At 48.4% G+C, this 21,297-nt stretch overlaps 2 protein-coding genes across 2 annotated transcripts in view; one reads left to right on the top strand and one right to left on the bottom strand.

The window, feature by feature from the left end:
• Positions 1 to 809: 809 nt before the first annotated feature.
• Positions 810 to 21,297, bottom strand: part of LOC146339121 (C-type lectin domain family 18 member C-like) — a 30,188-nt gene continuing 9,700 nt past the window's right edge. The window contains 8 exon segments of the mRNA XM_084812898.1: positions 810 to 910; positions 3,052 to 3,181; positions 4,127 to 4,233; positions 10,746 to 10,838; positions 13,126 to 13,233; positions 15,801 to 15,922; positions 18,180 to 18,277; positions 19,340 to 19,564. Of these exon segments, the coding sequence (XP_084669024.1) occupies positions 810 to 910; positions 3,052 to 3,181; positions 4,127 to 4,233; positions 10,746 to 10,838; positions 13,126 to 13,233; positions 15,801 to 15,922; positions 18,180 to 18,277; positions 19,340 to 19,564 (984 nt within the window).
• LOC146339120 (fibulin-7-like) overlaps positions 20,630 to 21,297 on the top strand; it is a 40,184-nt gene continuing 39,516 nt past the window's right edge. Inside the window, exon 1 of the mRNA XM_084812213.1 lies at positions 20,630 to 20,865. The gene's annotated coding sequence lies outside the window, so the exon portion shown is untranslated. The remainder of the gene's footprint in view (positions 20,866 to 21,297) is intronic.

The following is a 21,297-nucleotide window of genomic DNA, read 5'->3' as shown; positions in this document are numbered from 1 at the left end:
ACTTCCACTGAATTTGCCATAGTGTCAGTAAAAAAAAACCCTGAGCTTTCACAAGGAAACACAGTGTGTTGGGAGGCTTGCCAGGGGCGTGTTCCTGTGTGCCTCGTTTTCTTGCAAACTTTCTACAGCGAATACAGCAGGAGCAGGTGACGCAAAAAGGGCCATGGTGGTGGCGCAGGTTGTCCACAGACCATGTGTTGCCCAACTCTACATCCCATGAATCCCAGCATCTTGCTTTATTGTGTTATTGTGTTTTTTTTTAATTAAACATTAGCCAGCATGAATATTATGAGCACAGTTCTGCATATGCTGCAGTTCTGCAGGAGTGGAGAAGACGTGCAGAATGCAGTAATGGACACAAAAATTTAGCCTTCTAAAAATGTCACCTTTTTTTATAAATCAAGTTTCTAGCCCCTATCAGTGTGAAGAGTAATCGTCTCGACAGAAACCATGTGGAAAGGCCTCCTCAAATCTCAGAAGCCAGAGGGATGACTGAACCAGGCTCCCTGTGGCTGGGGGCATGGCCTCTGTGCCCTCTATGGCTCCTTGCCTCCACCCATGACTAGCAAAGCTGGAATAAATTTTATCAGATAGTAAATGTTGCAAATCAATTATGCAAAATACGAGATACGCAAATTTGTACAGATTGCAGAATATAAAGTTTTCTTGGTGCAGAATTTGGATTGCCTGGGGACAGAATTTTAACTTAATTTTAGCTCGGTGTATACGCAGCCCTGGCTTCAAGGGTGGCACAAGCACACTTCAGTTTCCCATGCATAATGCTGGTCATGGCACACCCAGTAGAGAACTCACCCCTGGTTATTTGGCTGCCCAAAGGCAAAGCTGGAGAAGGAAGGAGGATTTCCATCATCCTACCGGAAGGAGTCCAAAGATGTTTTGTAGGTCAGACCTAAAGAGAAAAGCAACACGTCAGAGGGGGTGCTCTCTGCTTCCCACTGCAATCCCAGTGCCTTTCCAGTTGAGTCTGGGGAAGCAGAAGAACTCATTTGTTAGCTTTAAATCTGTATTTTAAATTTCTGCATTGCTGCTAGGTTTTATCTGGTTGTACTTTTATACTGTAGTTTTGAGCGTTGATATTTTATATGTTTTATGCTGTAGTTGCGGTTTTAATTTTTGTGAGAGCTTTGGCTATTGGGCCATAGAGAAAATAAATAAATAAATAAATAAGGCCTTATTCTTAGGACTAGTGCCACACTTCTACTAGGCTCAATCCAGCACCAGTAGCATAATTAGACTTCACCAAAAGAGGACACCCGTTTGCGTCTAATGTGCACATCTTATGTATAGGCGCAAACTTGTCCTGAAGCCCTAAATGTGGGCTTCCTGGAAGCATGTGCTTGGCTGGGATTAGGAAGGAGGACGATGGCTAGACTACGTGGACCCACACAAACGTTTCAATTAGCTTACAGAGAGGAAGACCTACCTTGTAAAGTGTTTTGCTTTGTTCGAGCAAACTCAGTGCTTGGAAGCTTAGGGCGCAATCCTATGCAGGTTTAGACAGAAAAAAGTCCGACAACTCCCAGCATTCCCCAGCCAGCATGCTGGGAGTTGAAAGACTTTTTCTGTCTAAACCTGCATAGGATCGCGCTCTTAGTTATATTTTCTAACAATGCGAGCTAGGAAGGTGAGAGCAACCAGACTAAAGCGAGAAGATGGATGGAATTATATTCAGGGGCCCCCAACCATTTGGGGTTGGTGGACATATTTGGAATTCTGAAAGAGCGTTGTGAATGCCTTCACAAAATGGCTGCCATGGAGGGCTGCCCATTCATAAAATGGCGGACATAGCTGGTCACAAAATGCTCATTTCCCCAAAGGCAAACTGGTGAAACTAAATGGAAAGTAACTTGCCCAAGAATCTTAAGCGCAAGGCAGAGGTGGTGTCTGAGCTCCAAAACACAAACCAACTCTTCTGAACCCAGATAAAGATGGTGGTAGAGGGCAGCAGTTCACTCTGCAGCATTCCAGCCTCCCAGTTTAATAATATTTATTTGTTTGTTTGTTTCTATCCCGGCCAACAGCCGAAGCTCTCTGAGCAGTCGTTATTGTTGTTGTTATTTTATCAAATGTAAGAAATAAAAATCAGGAGGGGCAGGAAGCCTAGTGGGCACCAGGGAAGGTGTCTCCAGGCATATTGGTGCCCACGGGCATCATGTTGGAGACCTCCGAATTACATGTTTGAAGGGGGGGGTCCCAGTGTGAGAGAGACTGGGTGAGCGGGTTTCGTGCCACCCAGGTGCTCCAGTCCTGCTGCTACATGCCACCACCTTCCTGGCAGGACAACCCTGGAACCTGAGGAGACCTTGCGGCAGGAGGAGGGAGAGGATCCTGTCATGGGTCCTAGTGGTTGCCAGGCTCAGGGGAAGTCAGAGAATGCCAACAGCCCTCCTGAAACCACCACCAGGAGCACTGCCCCACTTAAGGAGGCTGTGGCACTGGAAGGACTGAAACACCTGGACTGACCCACCAGACAACTAGAGCATCACCTTGCGCCCTGCTACACCAAACCTATAAATGCTGACATGAGAGCATAAGAAGAGCCCTGCTGGATCAGACCAAGGGTCCATCTAGTCCAGCATTCTGTTCACACACTGGCCAACCAGCTGTCAGCCAGGAACCCACAAGCAGGACACCAGTGCCACAGCACCCTCCCACACATGGTCCCCAGCAACTGGTGTCCATAAGTTCACTGCCTCTGGTACTGGAGGTAGCACATAGCCATAAAGACTAGTAGACATCAATAGCCTTTTCCTCCAGGAATTTGTCTAACCCCCTTTTAAAGCTATCCAAATTGGTGGCCATCACTGCATCTTGTGGTAGCGAATTCCATCGTTTGACTATGCGCTGTGTGAAGAAGTCCTTCTTATCTGTCCTGAATTTCCCACCAAACAGCTTCATGGGATGAGCCCGTTAGATTCTAGTATTATGAGAGAGGGAGAAATAAATCTCCCTATCCACTTTCTCCACACCAGGCATCATTTTGTACACCTCTATCATCCTTTGGCATCACCGATACAACCCCATATTTACCAATGCAGAAATTCCCGGTCTGGAAATCCACCTCTGTCACCTCGTTGGTGGTCTCCATCCGACTCGGATAAAAAGCCAGGATATCTTGGACTTTCTGGGTTTTGATGTGGGCCAGCCTGGCTCCCTTCTCCTGCCATCAGCAAAGCACAGAGAATCCAGTGAGCACCAAGAGACAAACAGAGCTGCAGGAAGCTTACGTGTGTACACATCGCAGAAATGTACGCAACTCTTTAATGAGCTTCCGCCGTGCATTCAAAACAGGGTTGTTCAGGCAGGCATTTGGGGCGGGCGAGGGTAATTTTAGAAATGTAATGTTTTAAATGTTGAATTTTATTGTATGAACTGTTTTTATTGTTGTACATTGCCCAGAGTGGCTGGGTGACCAGCCAGATGGGCGATTAATAAATTTAATAAATAAATAAATAAATAAAATGAATTTTGTGCATTTTTCACAAATGTAAAATGTTTTTGAGTACATTTTTCTTCTGCAGAATGCATCTCAAGTCTGGAAATGTATGGATTTCTGACCGCAAATTGCGTTTGGGTTCCACGTTCTGTTCTGGGAGTCTGGGAATCAGGGAACCCTATTTTAAAAAGTCCTCACTGCTCTGACTGAGGGAGAAAGTAGCGCAGGGGTGGCCGTGGGCAAGCTCTGCAGGGGGGGTGCCACAGCCCCCATAGAACACACTGGAGGCCACACCCTGCCCTGCTGCTGAATTTGCCACTAGGAAGCAAGCACAACTGCACTCCCAGGGGGGTTCAGAGAACATGATTCTGCGTACAAGCAACGTGCATGCTCCCTGCACAGCCTGTCTCCCTGCCTAATTGCTGCGATTTTTGCTGCTGCTACCATAATAGTAGCAAATTTGGTGGGGACAGGAGGTGCAAAAACAGCCACGGGGAGCTGCATGGAGCCTGCATGTTGCCCACCTCTGGATTAAAGGGAGCAGCTGAATAAGGGAGGTGCTGCCCCATTGGTTCCTGGTGCTGCCTTTGGCCTGAAGCTGTGGGAGCCAGGATGCGACACTGGTTCTTCTCTTAAAGGAGTCTGCAGCTGTTTCACTTACAGGCTTACCTGGCACTTCATTTTGGCTCCGTAGTACGTGTCAGCCTCTGAGGAAACAACAAAGCAGTCGCTGTCTATCTGGAGGTCACAGATGTGGTAGGGGAACTGGACCTTGGCTGCGACATTAAAACAGGAGATTAGCCGATGCCTTGATGTGACAGTTGCCTAAAGCTCCCTTGAACAGCTCCTGGCCCGCTCAGTTCCTTTCTGGCAAAGGATGACAGATGTTCTTTATCCAGGTCTCATACCTGAAAGGTTCCCTTATCCACAGCAGCAACCCAGAACATCCCTTCTTTGTACCACCCAACAGACCAGGTGCCGTGGTTCTATGATGGTTGTGTATTTATTCGGGCATTGGTCTTCTAACCCCATCTTTTGGCTGCCAAAGAGCTGGCAGGGCAGGGATGGCCCAGCCACAGAGCCAAACTATTTCCGGGCCCGATTCAAAGTGCTGGTATTAACATTCAAAGCCCTTAACGGCTTGGGCCAGGTTACCGGAAGGATCGCCTCCTCCCATATGTGCCTGCCCGGACCTTAAGCTCATCCTCAGCGGCCCTCCTCCGTGAGCCCCTGCCAAAGTAAATGAGGTGGGTGGTTACTAGGAGGAGGGCCTTTTCTGCTGTGGCACCCCGGCTGTGGAATAAGCTCCCTAGTGAGGCTCTCCTGGCACCTACATTGTATTCCTTTCTGCACCAGGTGAAGACCTTTTTATTTTCCCAGGCATTTTAGCTTTCTAGACTTTTAGCTTTGCTGTTTTAAATCTGTATTTTAAATTCCTGCACTGCTGCTAAGTTTTATTGTGGTTGTATTGTTATATTGTGGTTTTAATGTTCTATATATTTTAAATTGCTTTATTGTGTGTCATTTGGTTTTAATTTTTGTGAGCCGCCCAGAGAGCTTCGGCTATTGGGCAGTATAGAAATGAAATAAACAAACAAACAAACTAGGCAGCTGCATGAGGGTGCCAAAATCCAGGGGCACTCGCCTCATAAGGAAGGGGCATAGTTCAATGGCAGAGCACATGCTTGGCATGCAGAAGGTTCCAGGTCCGTCCCTCGGCACCTCCAGGTAGGACTAGGAAGGTAAGATGCCACTGGGCTAGATGGACCCATGTTCTGACTCAGTATAATAAAGCAGCTTCCTATGTTCCAATCTACAGAATGCCTTACAGTCACTGCCTATACCAGCCTCCCCCACCCTGGTGCCCTCCAGATGTGTTGGATAACAATTCCCATAATAATACTGGCTGGGGATTCTGGGAGTTGTGGTCCATCCCACCTGGAGGACACCAGGTTGGGGAACATTGGCTCATACTTCTGAAGGAGGTACGCAGATGCAGTTTAGCAGCAACAGCTAGGTGACCTCCCTTGCATTCTAGGGAACACAGGTGCGTTCGGATCTTTACCGGCCCCCTGGGGCTTAGGCACACTTGTAAAGGCGATGAAATAAAGAAGCAGCATGCATTAAAACTGAAGAAGAGAACACAGTATTGCAGTCAGCTCCTAATAATTTGATGCGCTGTTCAGCATACAAGAAGACACCAGGGACGGGGGGGTGGCCAAATTTTAATATGCCAATGGCTGAGAAAATTGGGCTGGCTTTCCCTCAAGGTGACTTGCACCACAAACAACTACAAAAATGCTATACAAGCATATCAGTCCTTTTAAAAGCAAATTCAGGGAGTGAGTGCCACCCAGGATTGTAGCCACCAAGAAACGAGAGGGAGGCATCACCGTGTTCAGATGAACCCTGAGATTTGCAGAAGTACAAAGCATCTTGTAAAACAAGGAGAAAGCACCTAAGAGAGCAACCCTATGGTCTCTAGACAGCATCTGGGGGGCCATAGGATAGTTCGGCTTCCTGGATCCAAGGTCAGAGACAGGGCTCCAACCTCAGACCCAGGAATCCAAGCTCCCTGCCCTCTCCCCCACCCCATCGCAGCTGGCATGGAGAGAAGCACACCAGCTGCCTCTCCAAGGTTGCAAAAGTGACCTCGGAGGGGAGGTGAAGGGGGCGTTCCCGTGGGCAGGGAGGCGAGGGGACTGGGGAGGCCACTGCACGAGGAATCCTCCAGCCTCCTTCCCTCCCCCTCAGCTAGACGGGAGAAAATGCCCGTCTAGCTGAAATGCTGAGCAGGAGGAGCGCAGAGGTGGAAATCGCCTCTGTGCTCCTTCCACTCTGTACAGGATGCCCATCAGCCCCTGAGTTCAGCACCCTAAGAGGGCAAAGCCCCCCCCCCCAACAGCCCTTTGTGTAGTGACGGAATGTAAAGAGAGAGATGGAAAAGAGAAACACCATGGGATGCATGTCCCTTTTTTGACAGAATGGCTGCTTGGAACCCTGGACAGAGCACTCCTCTTTAGGAGGGCGAGCACACCGAAATTTTCTGTTGTAGGTTCCATTTGCCAGTAAATAAAACCAGTCCAGCAGGCATGCTAACGGATCGCAACAGAATTAAAATAGTCATTGGTGAGGACTTGCAAACCAGATAGGGGTAGTTTAGCCACTGTGGTTCATGCGTTGGAAACCTCACGATTAGATTACTGCAAGGCGCTCTATGTGGGGCTGCTCTGGTTTGGAAGCCACAGTTTGTGCAGAAGGCAGCAATTAGGATGCTCAGTGAGACACCCAGCCATGTTCACGTCACACTTCTGTGAAAAGAACTACACTGGCTGCCTATGCGCCACCGAGCCATGTTCAAGGTTCTGTTGTTGGCATACAAAGCCCTAAACAACTGGGGACCAGGATGCCTAGTGGGCCCCCTTCCTCTATCTACACCCAGCCACCCCCTAAGAGCTTCAGAGGGAACCGTGTTGGCCATTCCACCACCAACAAAATGTTGCCACAGAACATCTCAAAAGCAGGTCTTCTCATAGTGACACCTTCTCTCCAGAACACTGTCCCTCATTTACTCATTATTTGCAATACGCAATACCACTTCATATCTAGAACAAACTCATACGGTTTTTGTTGTTGTTCAGTCGTTCAATCGTGTCCGACTCTTCGTGACCCCATGGACCATAGCACGCCAGGCCTTCCTGTCCTGCACTCTCTCCCGGAGCGTGCTCAAGTTCATATTCATTGCATCCGTGATGCTATCTAGCCATCTCATCCTCTGCCGTCCCCTTCTCCTTTTGCCTTCAGTCTTTCCCAGCATCAGGGTCTTTTCCAGAGAGTTTTCTCTTCGCATTAGGTGGCCAAAATATTTCAGCTTCAGCTTCAGGATCTGTCCTTCCAATGAGCACTCAGGGTTGATTTCCTTGAGGATGGACTGATTTGACCTCCTTGCAGTCCAGGGGACTCGTAAGAGTCTTCTCCAGCACCACAGTTCGAAAGCATCAATTCTTCGGCGCTCAGCCTTCCTTATAGTCCAGCTCTCACAGCCATACATTACTACTGGGAAAACCATAGCTTTGATTAGACCAACCTTTGTCGGCAAGGTGATGTCTCTGCTTCTTACTATGCTGTCTAGGTTGGCCATAGCTTTCCTCCCCAGGAGCAAGCGTCTTTGAATTTCATGGCTACAGTCACCGTCTGCGGTGATCTTGGAGCCCAAGAAAGTAAAATCTGTCACTGCTGCCATTTCTTCCCCTTCTATATGCCAGGAAGTGATGGGGCCAGATGCCATGATCTTCGTTTTTTTAATGTTGAGTTTCAAACCAGCTTTTGCACTCTCCTCTTTCACCCTCAACAAGAGGCTCTTGAGATCCTCTTCGCTTTCTGCCATTAGGGTGGTATCATCTGCATATCGAAGGTTGTTGATAATTCTTCCAGCAATCTTAATTCCGACCTGTGATTCATCCAACCCGGCATTTCTCATGATGTACTCTGCATATAAGTTAAATAAGCAGGGTGACAATATGCAGCCTTGTCGTACTCCTTTCCCAATTTTGAACCACTCGGTTGTTCCATGTCTGGTTCTTACTGTTGCTTCTTGACCCTCGTACAGGTTTCTCAGGAGACAGGTAAGGTGGTCTGGTATTCCCATCACTTTCAGAATTTGCCACAGTTTGTTGTGATCCACACAATCAAAGGCTTTAGCGTAGTCAATGAAGCAGAAATAGACGTTTTTCTGGAATTCTCTTGCTTTCTCCATGATGCAGCGAATGTTGGCGATTTGATCTCTAGTTCCTCTGCCTCTTCGAAACCCAGCTTGTACTTCCGGTAGTTCTCGGTTCACATACTGCTGAAGCCTAGCTTGTAGGATTTTGAGCATCACCTTGCTGGCATGTGAAATGAGCGCAATTGTGCGGTAGTTTGAACACTCTTTGGTGTTGCCCTTCTTTGGAATTGGAATGTAAACTGACCTTTTCCAGTCTTGCGGCCATTGTTGAGTGTTCCAGATTTGTTGGCATATTGAATGCAGCACTTAACAGCATCATCTTTTAGGATTTTAAATAGCTCAGCTGGAATACTGTCATCTCCGCTAGCTTTGTTGTTACTAATGCTTCCTAAGGCCCACTTGACTTCACTCTCGAGGATGTCCGGCTCAAGTTCAGTGACCGCACTATCATGGCTCTCAGGGACATTAAGATCTTTCCTGTATAGTTCTTCTGTGTATTCTCTCCACCTCTTCTTAATCTCATCTGCTTCTGTTAGGTCCCTGCCTTCTTTGTCCTTTATCATGCCCGTCTTTGCACAAAACGTTCCCTTGAGATCTCCGATTTTCTTGAAGAGATCTCTAGTCTTTCCCATTCTGTTGTTTTCCTTGATTTCTTTGCATTGTTCATTTAAGAAGGCCTTCTTGTCTCTCCTTGCTATTCTCTGGAACTCTGCATTCAGTTGGGTATATCTTCCCCTTTCTCCCTTGCTTTTTGCTTCCCTTCTTTCCTCAGCTACTTGTAAAGCCTCATCAGACAGCCACTTGGCTTTCTTGCATTTCTTTTTCTATGGGATGGATTTCGTTGCTGCCTCCTGAACAATGTTACGGACCTCCATCCATAGTTCCTCAGGCACTCTATCAGGTCTAATCCCTGAAATCTATTCCTCACCTCCACTGTGTATTCATAAGGGATATGATTGAGGTCATACCTGAATGGTTTAGTGGTTTTCCCTACGTTCTTCAATTTAAGCCAAAATTTTGCAACAAGAAGCTCATGATCTGAGCCAGTCAGCTCCAGGTCTTGTTTTGACTGACTGTATAGAGCTTCTCCATCTTTGGCTGCAAAGGACATAATTAATCTGATTTTGATATTGACCATCTGGTGATGTCCATGTGTAGTGTCGTCTCTTGTGCTGTTGGAAAAGAGTGTTTGCTATGATCAGCGTGTTCTCTTGGCAAAACTCTATTAGCCTTTGTCCTGCTTCATTTTGTACACCAAGGCCATGCCTGCCTGTTATCCTGGTGATTTCTTGACTTCCTACTTTCCCCTATGATGAAGAGGACGTCTTTTTTTGGTGTTAGTTCTAGAAGGTGTTGTAGGTCTTCATAGAACCAATCAACCTCAGCTTCTTCGGCCTCAGTGGTTGGGGCATAGACTTGAATTACTGTGATGTTGAATGGTTTGCCTTGGATTCGTACTGAGATCATTCTATCGTTTTTGAGATTGTACCCCAGTACTGCTTTTCCCACCCTTTTCTTGACTATGAGTGCTACTCCATTTCTTCTAAGGGATTCTTGCCCACAATAGTAGATATGATGGTCACCTGAATTAAATTCGCCCATGCCTGTCCATTTTAGTTCGCTGATTCCCAAGATGTCGATGTTCAATCTTGCCATCTCATGTTTGACCACCTCCAACTTACCTTGATTCATTGATCTGACATTCCAGGTTCCTAAACAATATTGTTCTTTACAGCATCAGATTTTCTTTTCACCACCAGACACATCCACAGCTGAGTGTCCTTTCGGGTTTGGCCCAGCCGCTTCACTCTTTCTGGCGCTACTTGGAAATCCCCTCTGCTCTTCCCCAGTAGTATATTGGACACCTTCCGACCTGAGGGGCTCATCTTCCGGCGTCATATCTTTTAGCCTTGTGATACGTTCCATGGGGTTTTCTTGGCAAGAATACTGGAGTGGATTGCCATTTCCTTCTCCAGTGGACCACATTTTGTCAGAACTCTCCACCATGACCTGTCTGTCTTGGGTGGCCCTGCACGGCATAGCTTATGGCTTCACTGAGTTACGCAAGCCCCTTTGCCACAACAAGGCAGTGAGGGGCAGAAAATGTGGTGTGTTTTAAACAACCCCTAATAAAGTACTTCTTCATGCAATCTCTCCCTGGTTTATAATTGGTTATCATGATGCTGCTCTGTTTTATTGTCTCTTTTTATTGTCTTTGTTATCTTACCCTTCTTGTTGTAAGATGAATTTTAGTTGCATTATATATGTACTTTTAACTGTGATTTTTAAAATATTTTTCTATGTAAACCACATACAAAAATAATATAATTGTATTATCTTAAACAGAAAGGAGGAGGAGGAGACTGTAACCAGCTGAATTTGAGGCCCAGGAACAGAGTTGGGAGGCCCTAACTGAGAATAAGGTCCAAGACTCACTGGGATGCTGTCTAGGAAGGTCTCAAGAACCTGAGCTCCCTTGTCAACCTTATTCCCGCGGGACACACCAGGACACATCCAGGTACCCCCAAAACTGTTGAGTGCAGGGTCCCCAAGACAGCGACTCACTTCCGCATTCTGCTCCCCCATAGCCAGCGTCGCACACACAGGAGCACTCCTCCTCCTTGCGTTTCCCACAGAGACACGGAAGGCTGCATTTCACTGCAAGAGAGTCCAGGGGTTACATTCCAGCCTGACATGGCAGAGGCACTGTGGTGGGGCCACTTTGCAGTGGGGCAGAGCCCAGGCTGGCCAGAGGCCATAAACCAGAAATTAACAGAACTGAAGCAGGGTCTCTCCAAATAGCATTGGTCACCCCAAGCAGCTGCCAGAAACTAGGAGACACAAAAGGCTCTTTGCAACCAACAAAGAGCAAGGGTAAGAATTATTTTCTGCTCTAACAGCCCAAGCACACGTTCCACCCACGTTGAACCTCTTTCCGCTCGAGGGCCAGATTCCACTTCGGAGAAGCTCTCGGCGGCTGCATTCCAGCGGTGCGCAAGGCCCAAAGGCAAAAGAGGTAGGGCCAAATACCAGCATATTTTAGCTCTTCTTGCCAGTCACTGAGCCTTAAGAGAGGCGTTTCTGCCTTTTAGAATGGGCGGAAACTGCACAGAAGCCAGGAAAGCGTCGGTGAGGGGGCTGTAGCTCAGTGTGACACAGCAGATGCAGAATGTCCCAGGCTCGATCCCTGGCTTCTCCAGGCAGGGTAAGGAAAGAACCCTGCCTGAAACCCTCGAGAGCTGCTGCCAGTCAGTGTTGACAATACTGGGCTAGATGGGCCGATGGTCTGACTCAGTCTCAGGCAGCTTCCTACGGTCCTAAAGCACCAAATGACTGGTGGTTGGGGCATGACCATTTGGGAACCCCAGAGGGCCAATTTTTGACCCCCACCCCCAGTAGGCCAGATTTGGCCCCTGGGCTTTAGGTTCTACACCCTTGCCATCAACGATATATGGGCCCACCCTGCAAAAGGCTGGCAGATCATGGAATGTCTTTATTGCAGCACGGTTCATTTTGAAGGATCCCCACTGCATTTGGGACGACCCCGTTTTGCCCCCTCCCCTGAGATGACATCTGAAAAATCAGTTCAGGTTTTCAGTGTCTCCTCCCAGCCGCCATAGTTGTTTTGTTAAGCTTTGCACCATTTTTTTTTAAATGAGGGGAAGGATGAACCACTTTCTACTTTTTGTAGAACTATTGTCTGTCCCCATCATAAGGGCTTTCTCAGCAATGGCCTCCAGTTCTCCTAGAATGGGAGGAGACAACCTGGTGCCCTTCACATGTTTTGGACTACAACTCCCATAAACTCCAATGCGCATAGCAAATGGTCAGGGATTATGGGGGTTGTAATCCAAAACATCTGGCAGGAACCTCTGCCCTAGACCTCTGCCCTAGACCTCTGCCCTAGTTTAAAAGAAAAAAAATAAAGATTTTTCTATTTCAATTTGAGTTTTATTAATTGCTGTCCCTAGGATTACTTTGTACTCTTCATTTTAAGGGGTGCAAGTATTTTAAGACTGATGACTTAATGCATTGTTATGTTTGTCTGAAAATGGTACAAGGCCTTGTGATGGCTTTCATGTCCTGAAAGTAGTTTAGTCTTTTAATCCATCAATAAAATAACTAATAAAGTCAAATGTGGTTTGACAGATGCATTACTTTCCATAGGAGGGTATACACATCTGTTATTTGTGCCCCTTTGGCATTTGGTTAAGGAAGTTTTGCGGGGGGGGGGGTTAAAAAACAAAAACCTGCCAGACCTATTCAGCTGGATGTGCAAGTGGGATGTGTACTCCCCATAAACAAGGATCCCTCCTTCAAACTGATCTGACAAAAACTATTTCTGGCCACAGACAGGGTGCTTTCCGCTGGTGCCTTCCTAGTTCATACAGCAGATAAGCCCATGGGCTGGGTGTCTTAGCCTCTTGCACTGAGCACAGTACAAGTGCAAAGGCATCACACCATTCCTCAGAAAACTTCCCAGGTCCCATTCGTGTTCTGAACAAAGTGTACAGGGTGCCGTTTTCTGATGACACGCCTCTCCCCTCGGCTGTCACCACCAACAGCCCTTCTAGCAGGCTGTAGGGAAGGAGATGAGAGGGGAAGTGGGCCCATTCCACAGCCCTACGGAATTTTTTCCCCTTTCCCTCCCCATCCCTGTTTCCTTGTGTATCACGTATTTTCAGATTACTGCAATGGCATCTGGATTTCTGCCCCGAAAGGTGGTCTAGAAATATTTTTTTAACAAAAAAATAACACAGCGAGTCTGCGGGCAGAGACTGCCTTGTTTTGCTGATTGCAGGCTCTGGGAGTCCTTTGGCTGTGGAGCGGGATAAAGGCTCTCCAAATAAATCAATACTCAGCCCAGGCAGTGCAGAGGCTCCATATACGGCACAGATGTGTGAGAGGAGGGCCTGGCGCAGGCATGCTGTGGGATTTGGCTCACCTTGGCAATTCCTGCCTGCGAATCCTGGGAGACAATCGCAGCGGCAGGAACTGGTGTCCAGGCGCCCGCCGTTCCTGCAGCTCATGCGGCACGGGTTTCTTGGCACCTCTGACGCAAAGCAAAGGAGAACAGGAAACATGGGGAAAGGGAACCAAGCCAGGCCCTGCCCTGAAAGGGCCTATCTGCACCACAGACATAATTCAACCAATTTATCTTTTCCCCCTCCCAAGGGAACTATGGGAACCGTAGCTCTGGGTGAACACCCCCACCAAACTACAAGTTCCAAGATAGGTGGAGGGAAGCCATGATGAAACAGGTAAGCAGGCATCAAGGGTAGGCATGGTTGGGCACATGCCAAGGGCCCACTCCCCAGCAGGGGCCCACTGACAAGAGACCCCTGGAGGTGCCCCTCCTCTTCCCCTCGCTCTGGCCCAGACGAGGGCGGTGGTGAGGAGGAGGAGCAGGAGACGTCACGGCCTGCTTGCTCCCGGCTCTCTGCCTGCCCAGCAAGCAAGCGGGAGCAATGAGGAGAACGAGGCGGGGGAGCCAGAGCAGCAGGTCACAGTGAAGATAGGCTCACCGAGGGAGGGTCCCTTGCTTAAGGGCCCTCGAAAGCCTGGAGCCGGCCCTGCTGCTAAGAAATTGATATACATTTGTAAGTCCAGCCGAGTCACGCACCAGCGAGGAGCTGAAATTAATTCCCCTCTCAAAAAAGACTGATGTTGATGTATTCTCCAGATAGACTCCAAATACTTGCCTATTTGCCAAAGATTTGATATCTGTACTTGCCATCCTACGGAAGTTAATTACAGTATTTGATCACAGACGTCTGAATAGTATATCTGATAAGTAGTGAGCGGTATTTAGTATTTGATTTTATTTTTCTAGGTGACATGCAGTGGGATTTCACACTGGCAGTTCTTCATGGTTGGCATGCAGTAGCAGTTAGTATTTGACAGGGTTTTTTTAAATCATTGACATGCAATAGTATTAGTATCTGTCCATTAAAGGGTGGTGAGGTGATTTCATATTTGGTGCCTGCCAAAACAATCAAGAGATGTAAACAAGGCTGAAGCACTTGAATTTATCTCGCGTTCCTTGCCCAAAGACACGCAAGAGGCACCGTACATTCTGAAATAGATAGACAAGAAAACTGTGGGATAGAAGCCCAATAAAATTCTACTGATAAATCAAAGGAAGTGGCATCAGCAGTGAACAATTACATTTCTCCCCATTTCCTTGGGGAGAGTGATCTATAGTGTGTGCAGCAAGAGGGAAAAGCTCTGCTCCTTTCTCCCTCTCCCCCAGGTTCTTCTAAATGTGCATTTGGAGTTTCAATTCAGGAATTCACACCAAAGCTGTGAATATTGGCATGGAATACGTTGACCCTCGTGTATGTCCTAATAACTCCAGAGTAGAGATGGGCAAATCTACCCATTTTGGTTTCTCTCCGTTTCTCATTTTTTTCCAATCTTAAATTCAGTTCATCCTGAACTATGAGAATTATTCCAGTCTTAAAATCAGTTCATCCTAAATGCTGAGATTTTTTCAGAGTTCACATGAAAATTCTTTTGCATTTTTGTGCACATTTCCCTTAACACATGCATTTTTCAGTGCACTTTGTCTAATATGCACATTTTTGCAATAATTTTTTCTTCTAATATGATGCATTTTAAAACTTATTTCCCCTAATATTCACATTTTGTACACATTTTGTGACTGGAGAATTCTACTGCAAAATTCAGAGAAGGATAACTAAAGGGGCAATCCTATGGCCGCTAGACAGCAGCTAGAGGGCCATAGGATATCTTGTTTTCTAGGAACCGACCTCAGAGCCCGCGCTTCGAGGTCAGTCCCCGGAGAACCAACCTCCCCCCACTTCCGCACTGCCTTGGAGGCAGCGTGGAACAGTCCCATGCTCCGCACTCGCAAGAGGAGAGCGGAGCAGCTGAAAAGGGGCGTGTCTGGGGGTGTTCTGGGGCAGGGAGGGAGGAAATGCCTGTAGGACACATCCAACGTGTTGTACAGCAGCCTCCTTCCCTGCTCAGCCCTCCCGCAACTAGACAGCTGCAATCAGCTGTCTAGCCGAAAATGCAGGGCAGGAGGAGCGCAGAGGGAACGATCCCCTCCTTGCTTCTCCTGCCCTGCATTGGATAGGTGGTCGCCCCTGAGTTTGGAGGCGGCCGCCTATCTGATAGGATTGCACCCTGAATGTCAGTTCACATATTACATTTGGCTTAAAATGCAAACCAAACAAATTTTGTTTTAAATTGTAGGGATGCTTTCAATTGCTAAGTTTATGATTTTTGTTGTTAGTCACCTTTGAGCTCCCAAGAGGAAAAGATGATTATTTATTTATTTATTTATTTATTTATAGAATTTTTATCCTGCTCCTCAGCCAAAAAGGCTCCCAGAGTGGCTTACATACAGTCAGTTAAACAAGATGCTACAGGCTGACAATCTAAAAAGACCTGACACGCAAGGAAAAGGGGATGGACAGGGAAGAGGAAAAAGTAAAAGTAGAAAGTAAAATGTGCTGGCAAATTTCAAATATTTGTGAATATTCATTTCATCCATTCAGTATTCAAATGTTTGTGCGTATCTGTTTGAGAATCATTGTGAACACATTCATTTGCAAATATTCTAGTGAGGAGGCCAAGGACGGCTGTACTCACCACAGAGACCCCCACTGTGATCCCATGATTTAAAACATCCCGAATGCCCGGAGGTGCACAGCGAACACCAGGACCCTTTCTTATATGGGACAATCACCTTCCCATTCATCTCTCAGTTCCCTCTGTGGGAGAACAGATGTAGCCTCAGGATCAGGATACGCACACAGCCCACCACCACCACCACACTATTCAGCTTGGCAGAAGAGTCGGGCCACCCATGGGACAAATTTGTCTGGTCTAGCCAGCCTTTGGCCATGTGGTCTCCTCTTGTGTTTTTCCCTCCCGCCCTGTCTCTGGCACCTTTATTTTCCAGGGAACAGGCCTCTTTTTGAGGACTAGTGACCCGACCCATGTTGGAGTAGCCCTTGTGAGTGAAGCCACACACCTTGTCACTCCTAGGCTCAGCCCCTGCCATAGTGCAGTCCTATAGCCCCCTGAGGGAGGGGTCTGTCCACTCCAGCCCCCTGAGGGGGGCTACCCACAGCAGGGGGAGGGGAGGACGTTATAACTCTCTCCCTCCCCCCCCCCACCGCTTCAAACACTATTGATCGCAAAACTATGCGCTGGTTAGGCAAGTCTGCCACCTAGTGACCGAAGATGGTACTGCAGGCTCCAAAGCCATGGGCACATTTAAATTAATGAACATTAATTAATGCATTTTTAAAAAAAATAACCCCAAGGTGCACACCCCTATGCTCCCCTTAGTAGGCATGCCAAGATTCAGGTGTCCAGGTTTCATGACCTTGGTGATATGGCACTGACAGGCAGATTCACATCCTCCTGTAATATTATAGAAGAGCATGCAGAATACAATGGCAAATGGGGCACTTGCAGGCCAACACACAGCGCCGCACCACTTGCGCTGACTCCATGAGGAGCGCGTTCTGCCACTGCCAGGGCAGGAGCCCTGCCAGCTGCTGGGACTGGTGCGGCTTTGGCCAGGCCACACCCGCCATGCCCCACGGACAGGAACCACTGCTAGGGCTTGGCTCGGCCTCGGCCTTCCTCATGCAGCGCTTCTGCCAGTGTGCTGTCAGGGCTGGATCGGAGCCCATAGAGCCCCAAAGCAGTTCTGATTCTGAGAACCGTGGGAGAGGAACCCGCACACTGTTCAGAGGTGCCACCGGAGGGAGAGCCCCTCCCTGCTCACATTCCTGAGAGTGGTAGTGACCCTGGCAGGCAGGGGGAGGGACAACTGGCGCTTCGGGACGCGAGGCACTGGCGCAGGGACAAGCAGGAGATGGAGGGCGCCGAGAGGAGGCGCTCAGCCCGCTTGGCGCGACATCAACAGCTGCGCCCTGATGCCCCACGGGAAAGGGGAAGACTTTCGCCGCCTAGCCCTTAAGTTCAGAGGCTTCCTGGGTTTTCCCTCCAAACAGAGACCAACTGATTCCCTAAGGCTAGAAACCCCTTAGGCAGCTCTCTTAAGTTTCCCTCATTAGGCTCAGGCAATTAGCATCTGTAAGCGTCATTAGGTTGAATGGAAATAAAGCCTTGGAAAAGAGCCCTGTTGTCTGCATGTTGAATCTGGCTACTTGAAGATTTCAGAAGGCAGCAAGGGTGCTCTCGACATGTGCCCCCAGCGGCCCTTTTAACCTCTCAGCCAACTGGCATCCCGGCCCTCTCCCCCAGCCCTTCCCCTCCTCCACTGCCATCGCCGGCAGGCCCACAGCTTGACGCCGCCAGCATCTTGCTGGCCCACAGCGCTGCTGCTGCACTGCCACTCCCCAGTAGGGGGGGCACTTGTGCATCACCAAAAAGGAGGACAAGAGAAGACGCCAATTTGCGGAACATTTGCGTAAGCCAATTTGTATGTACAGGTGCAAATCTGGAAATAATAACTATAATTCAAATAAAAATATCATACATCTCACCACAGTGGAGAAGACTGGCCGGCTGACCTGTATGTGCCTGCTCAGTGTGTGGCTGGGCAGCTCCAAGGCGTCTGCTCTGCTCTTCCTCCATTGGGTTCTTCGACTTTAAACCAGACTGGGACTCAACAGTCCACCAAATACTGGAAGACCGTAAGATAGAGGACTGTCCTCTCCAAAGTAGGACTCTGCCCACATTCAGGTATAAAGTGTCAGGATTGGGCCCAAGCTTCCTGGTTTGGTTTTGGACTCTGATTCAGATTCGGAGGCAGAGCTAGAAGAAGCCCAGCCAAGACAGGGAGTGGGGGAGGAAATTCCTCCAAACCATCCAGGAGCCAGGGATGGGTCTTCCCAGGGGCTTATTGAACAGGAGGCCCAGGTTCAGAGGCCATCACCCCCTCTCCCTGTGGGAACTCAAGGGTTCCTGTCCCTCTGGGGACTGTTTCCAGGATTTGTCAGACATGACCGATCCTGTGACCATGGATCGTGTTCGGTGGAGAGCTCTTACCCTGGGGAGTAAGCGCAGACAAAGACCTCTCTCCTCTCTCGGCCCCAAGGGCAGATGTGATTCCCACAGCCCAGCTTACTGGAGGTGGCCCGCACCAGCTGAAAGAGAAACAGCCCGACATAGCCGTGACACAACTGGGGCTGAGCACCTTCCAGCTTCCCCAAGGGCATCCTTCTTCACAGCCCCTGCCAACGCTCCGGCTTAAGTCCCTCCCTCTTTAATGGCTAATCATCAAATTCCCACTCCAATGGGAGAAGGAACAAAACTGTGTTCTCTTGAAAATGACCTCCTCCTCTCAGCCAAGCATTCCAGTTCCAGATGCCCCACGGCCTTTGAAAGTTCGATCTGGCCTCCCCATCCACGGGAGAATTCCCGGCATTCCCTCTCATATGGCTCCCAAGCAAATACTTTCACCAATAGCAGCCTGTCCAGGCGGCTGCCGCAGAGGGAGGTGAGTGAGAGGAAGGGCCCTTCCACCACCCCACCAAAAGACCACTCCCTTTTCCCCCTCTTCCCTCCCCACCCCCTTTCCCCTCTTGTGTCGTATCTTCTTAGATTGCAAGCTTGTGGGCAGATGGACCTGTTTTTACTGATTGCACATAAGCTGCCCCGGGAAGCCTTTTTGGCTGAGGAGTGGGATTAAAAATGCTTTAAATAAAATATAATTAATTAATTAATACATGTTTTATTAAATACAAAGGATTTAGAACTAGATGCCGGCCAAGTCCCCTGGCACCTACATCCCCACTGTTATCTCCAATATGAGATAACAGCAGAGATTCCCTCTGGCGGGGGGAAGGAAGGAATTCCTCCGGGGGGAGGCGTGGAAGCCCAGCCCCACCCCCTAAGAGACCTCAGGAGGCTCCATGGGCCAGACTGCAGACTCGGTGGACTGGAGACAATGGAGGCTGGTGGCTCAAATATCCGTGAGGTGGTAAATCCAGCTTTCAGTCAGGACCAGTCAGAACTCTGAAGGAGGTATCCCGGGCGCTTTGCAGACACTTCACACCCCAAATAGCTCCTTTGAGTTCTGACTGCAACCTGGAGCAGATTCACCGCCCCGCTTGACATCGGAACCACCAGCCTCCACTGCCTGCGGGCCAGGGTTCTCCACTCCTGATCTACATCGTTCATACCTCCCTCTCTGAATGAAGAATTACCTGGGTGTAGTGGCTGCAAGTTGCGTTGACCAGACATTGGGCTGTACTGTGATCATAGCTTCGCCCCTCGCTGAACCATCTCTTGATCACATCAGCAAAAGAAGCTGCCTCCTCAGGCACCAGGTGGGTGTTCCAGCCCACATGCTGGGCACAGCACGGTGGGCCGTGGAGAAGGCAGCTAGTTGCTCACTCCTGGGCGAGGGAAGCAAGATGGTCACTCCAGTCCTACGAAGGTGAAGGGACAAGGTGATCAGCAGAAGAGGGATTTTGGCAGGGATGGGAAGGGAGATTCAATCAAGGAGTGCAAAATGGGATTATTTTGTAATGATGCCTCCTGTTAGAAAGGCAATCAACAGAGAAAAAACAAAAAGGCAAAACAGAATGAGCATTTACCAGTCCCACATGCACATCAGCTATCCGGCACAATAAAGAGAGAGACCACACCTTTCTTCTGTGGAAGAAATGAAACAGCTTTACTCGCAGATATTCCTGCATATACGGCATAAAGTTTCAAAAAGAAGTTTGTTCTGTCTATTTTGTGTTTCGTTACACAGGCCAGAGCAAGAGAGGGAAAACGTACGCTCCCAGCAGTGGTGGAGGTCTGGGGGGCGGGGAGGAAGGGGAAGAGCAAAAGGAAAAAATCTCAGGAAACCACATTACAGGCTATAGAGATCTGGAGGCTTGCTGTGGTCAACATTGCCATGAAATAACTAAATGCAACACTGCCTGCTTCCAGTAACTTGCAGACGAGGTTGCAATATTCCCAACATACATATAGCAGGGCTGGGGAACCTCAGGCCCAGGGGCCAAATCCGACCTGCCCGGGATCCCCATCTCGCCCTGTGGGGGGCCTCAGATAAGCCCCCTTCCCATGGCCCTGCTGCCACCGTACTATCTGCCTTTTCTGAAGCAGCTGTAAGGCCTGGTTCCTATTATATATTTTTTTCTTTAGCTGCCAATATCCATGTCCCAAAAAAGAGATTAGTGATAGTTCCTGGGAAGTGAAAAATAGTACTCTGGGATTGTTTTTTTTTTGGGGGGGGGGTAAATGAGCCCTGGAGGGTGTGAAGGTGGGCCTGACTAGGCCTTGTAAGTAGTTTGGTTCAGACGAGGTGCCTGATGGGATTGTGTGTGTGTGTCTGACCGTGAGAAGGTAATTGTAACTTGCTCATAAGCAAGAAATTCCTATACAGCAAAGTAACTCATCCCTAAAGATAAGAAGGCCGCTGTGCTGATAAGGCTGTGCTGAGTACTAATTGGTTTCTGAGCATGCGTAGTGTGTTTTTCTTTGTTCTCCACCTTTCAGTCTGAATAAATGCATCCTGTTTCTTTTATTTGAGAGAGACACAGTTTCATCTGTCTCTCCCATGGCCGTGATGTGCTTTAATAAATTCCTTACTGTTCAACCTAACCTGCCTTGGATATTTCCTTCACAATTTGGTGCTGTGACTCAGATCCCAAATGCTGAGGAGAATCTAACCAATTTGGACCACGAGTCACTGAACATCCCAGAAGCACACACCAAGGTAAGAGACCTTTTGAAATCTCTAAGTCTGGGACTCAGGGTGAGGCTGCCCATGGAACGATTCTGCCTTGGCTGATGGGATACCGCCTTTAAAGAGATGGTCAGAAATTTAAGCACTTGGTAAGTTTTTGTTTTTGTGTTGGTTTTGTTGTTATTTGGGAGGTTATAGAGGTTCGTGGGATATGACTTCAGGTGAATGAGAGTTGCCTTGTGTGAATCGAGGAAAATAATTGAACGAGAGTTGCCTGGTATGAACAGGACCAGAGCAAATTATAGTCGCTGGAACGGTGTGTGAGTAAGTTTTCCTCCTTCCCTTCATGGCATGAGCAGGCCAGCAAGGCACAGACCTCCTGAATGAATCATTCCTGAATGAACGGAGGTTGCAGTGAGTGACCCAACCTTTCCCTCACTCCATGCCATGGTATGAGCTCCC

Source organism: Heloderma suspectum, chromosome 8 (genome assembly GCF_057233095.1).
Source record: "Heloderma suspectum isolate Gila_16-S chromosome 8, 16-S_ref, whole genome shotgun sequence".
Taxonomy (NCBI): Eukaryota; Metazoa; Chordata; class Lepidosauria; order Squamata; family Helodermatidae; genus Heloderma; species Heloderma suspectum.
This window is presented reverse-complemented; position numbering and strand designations above follow the sequence as displayed.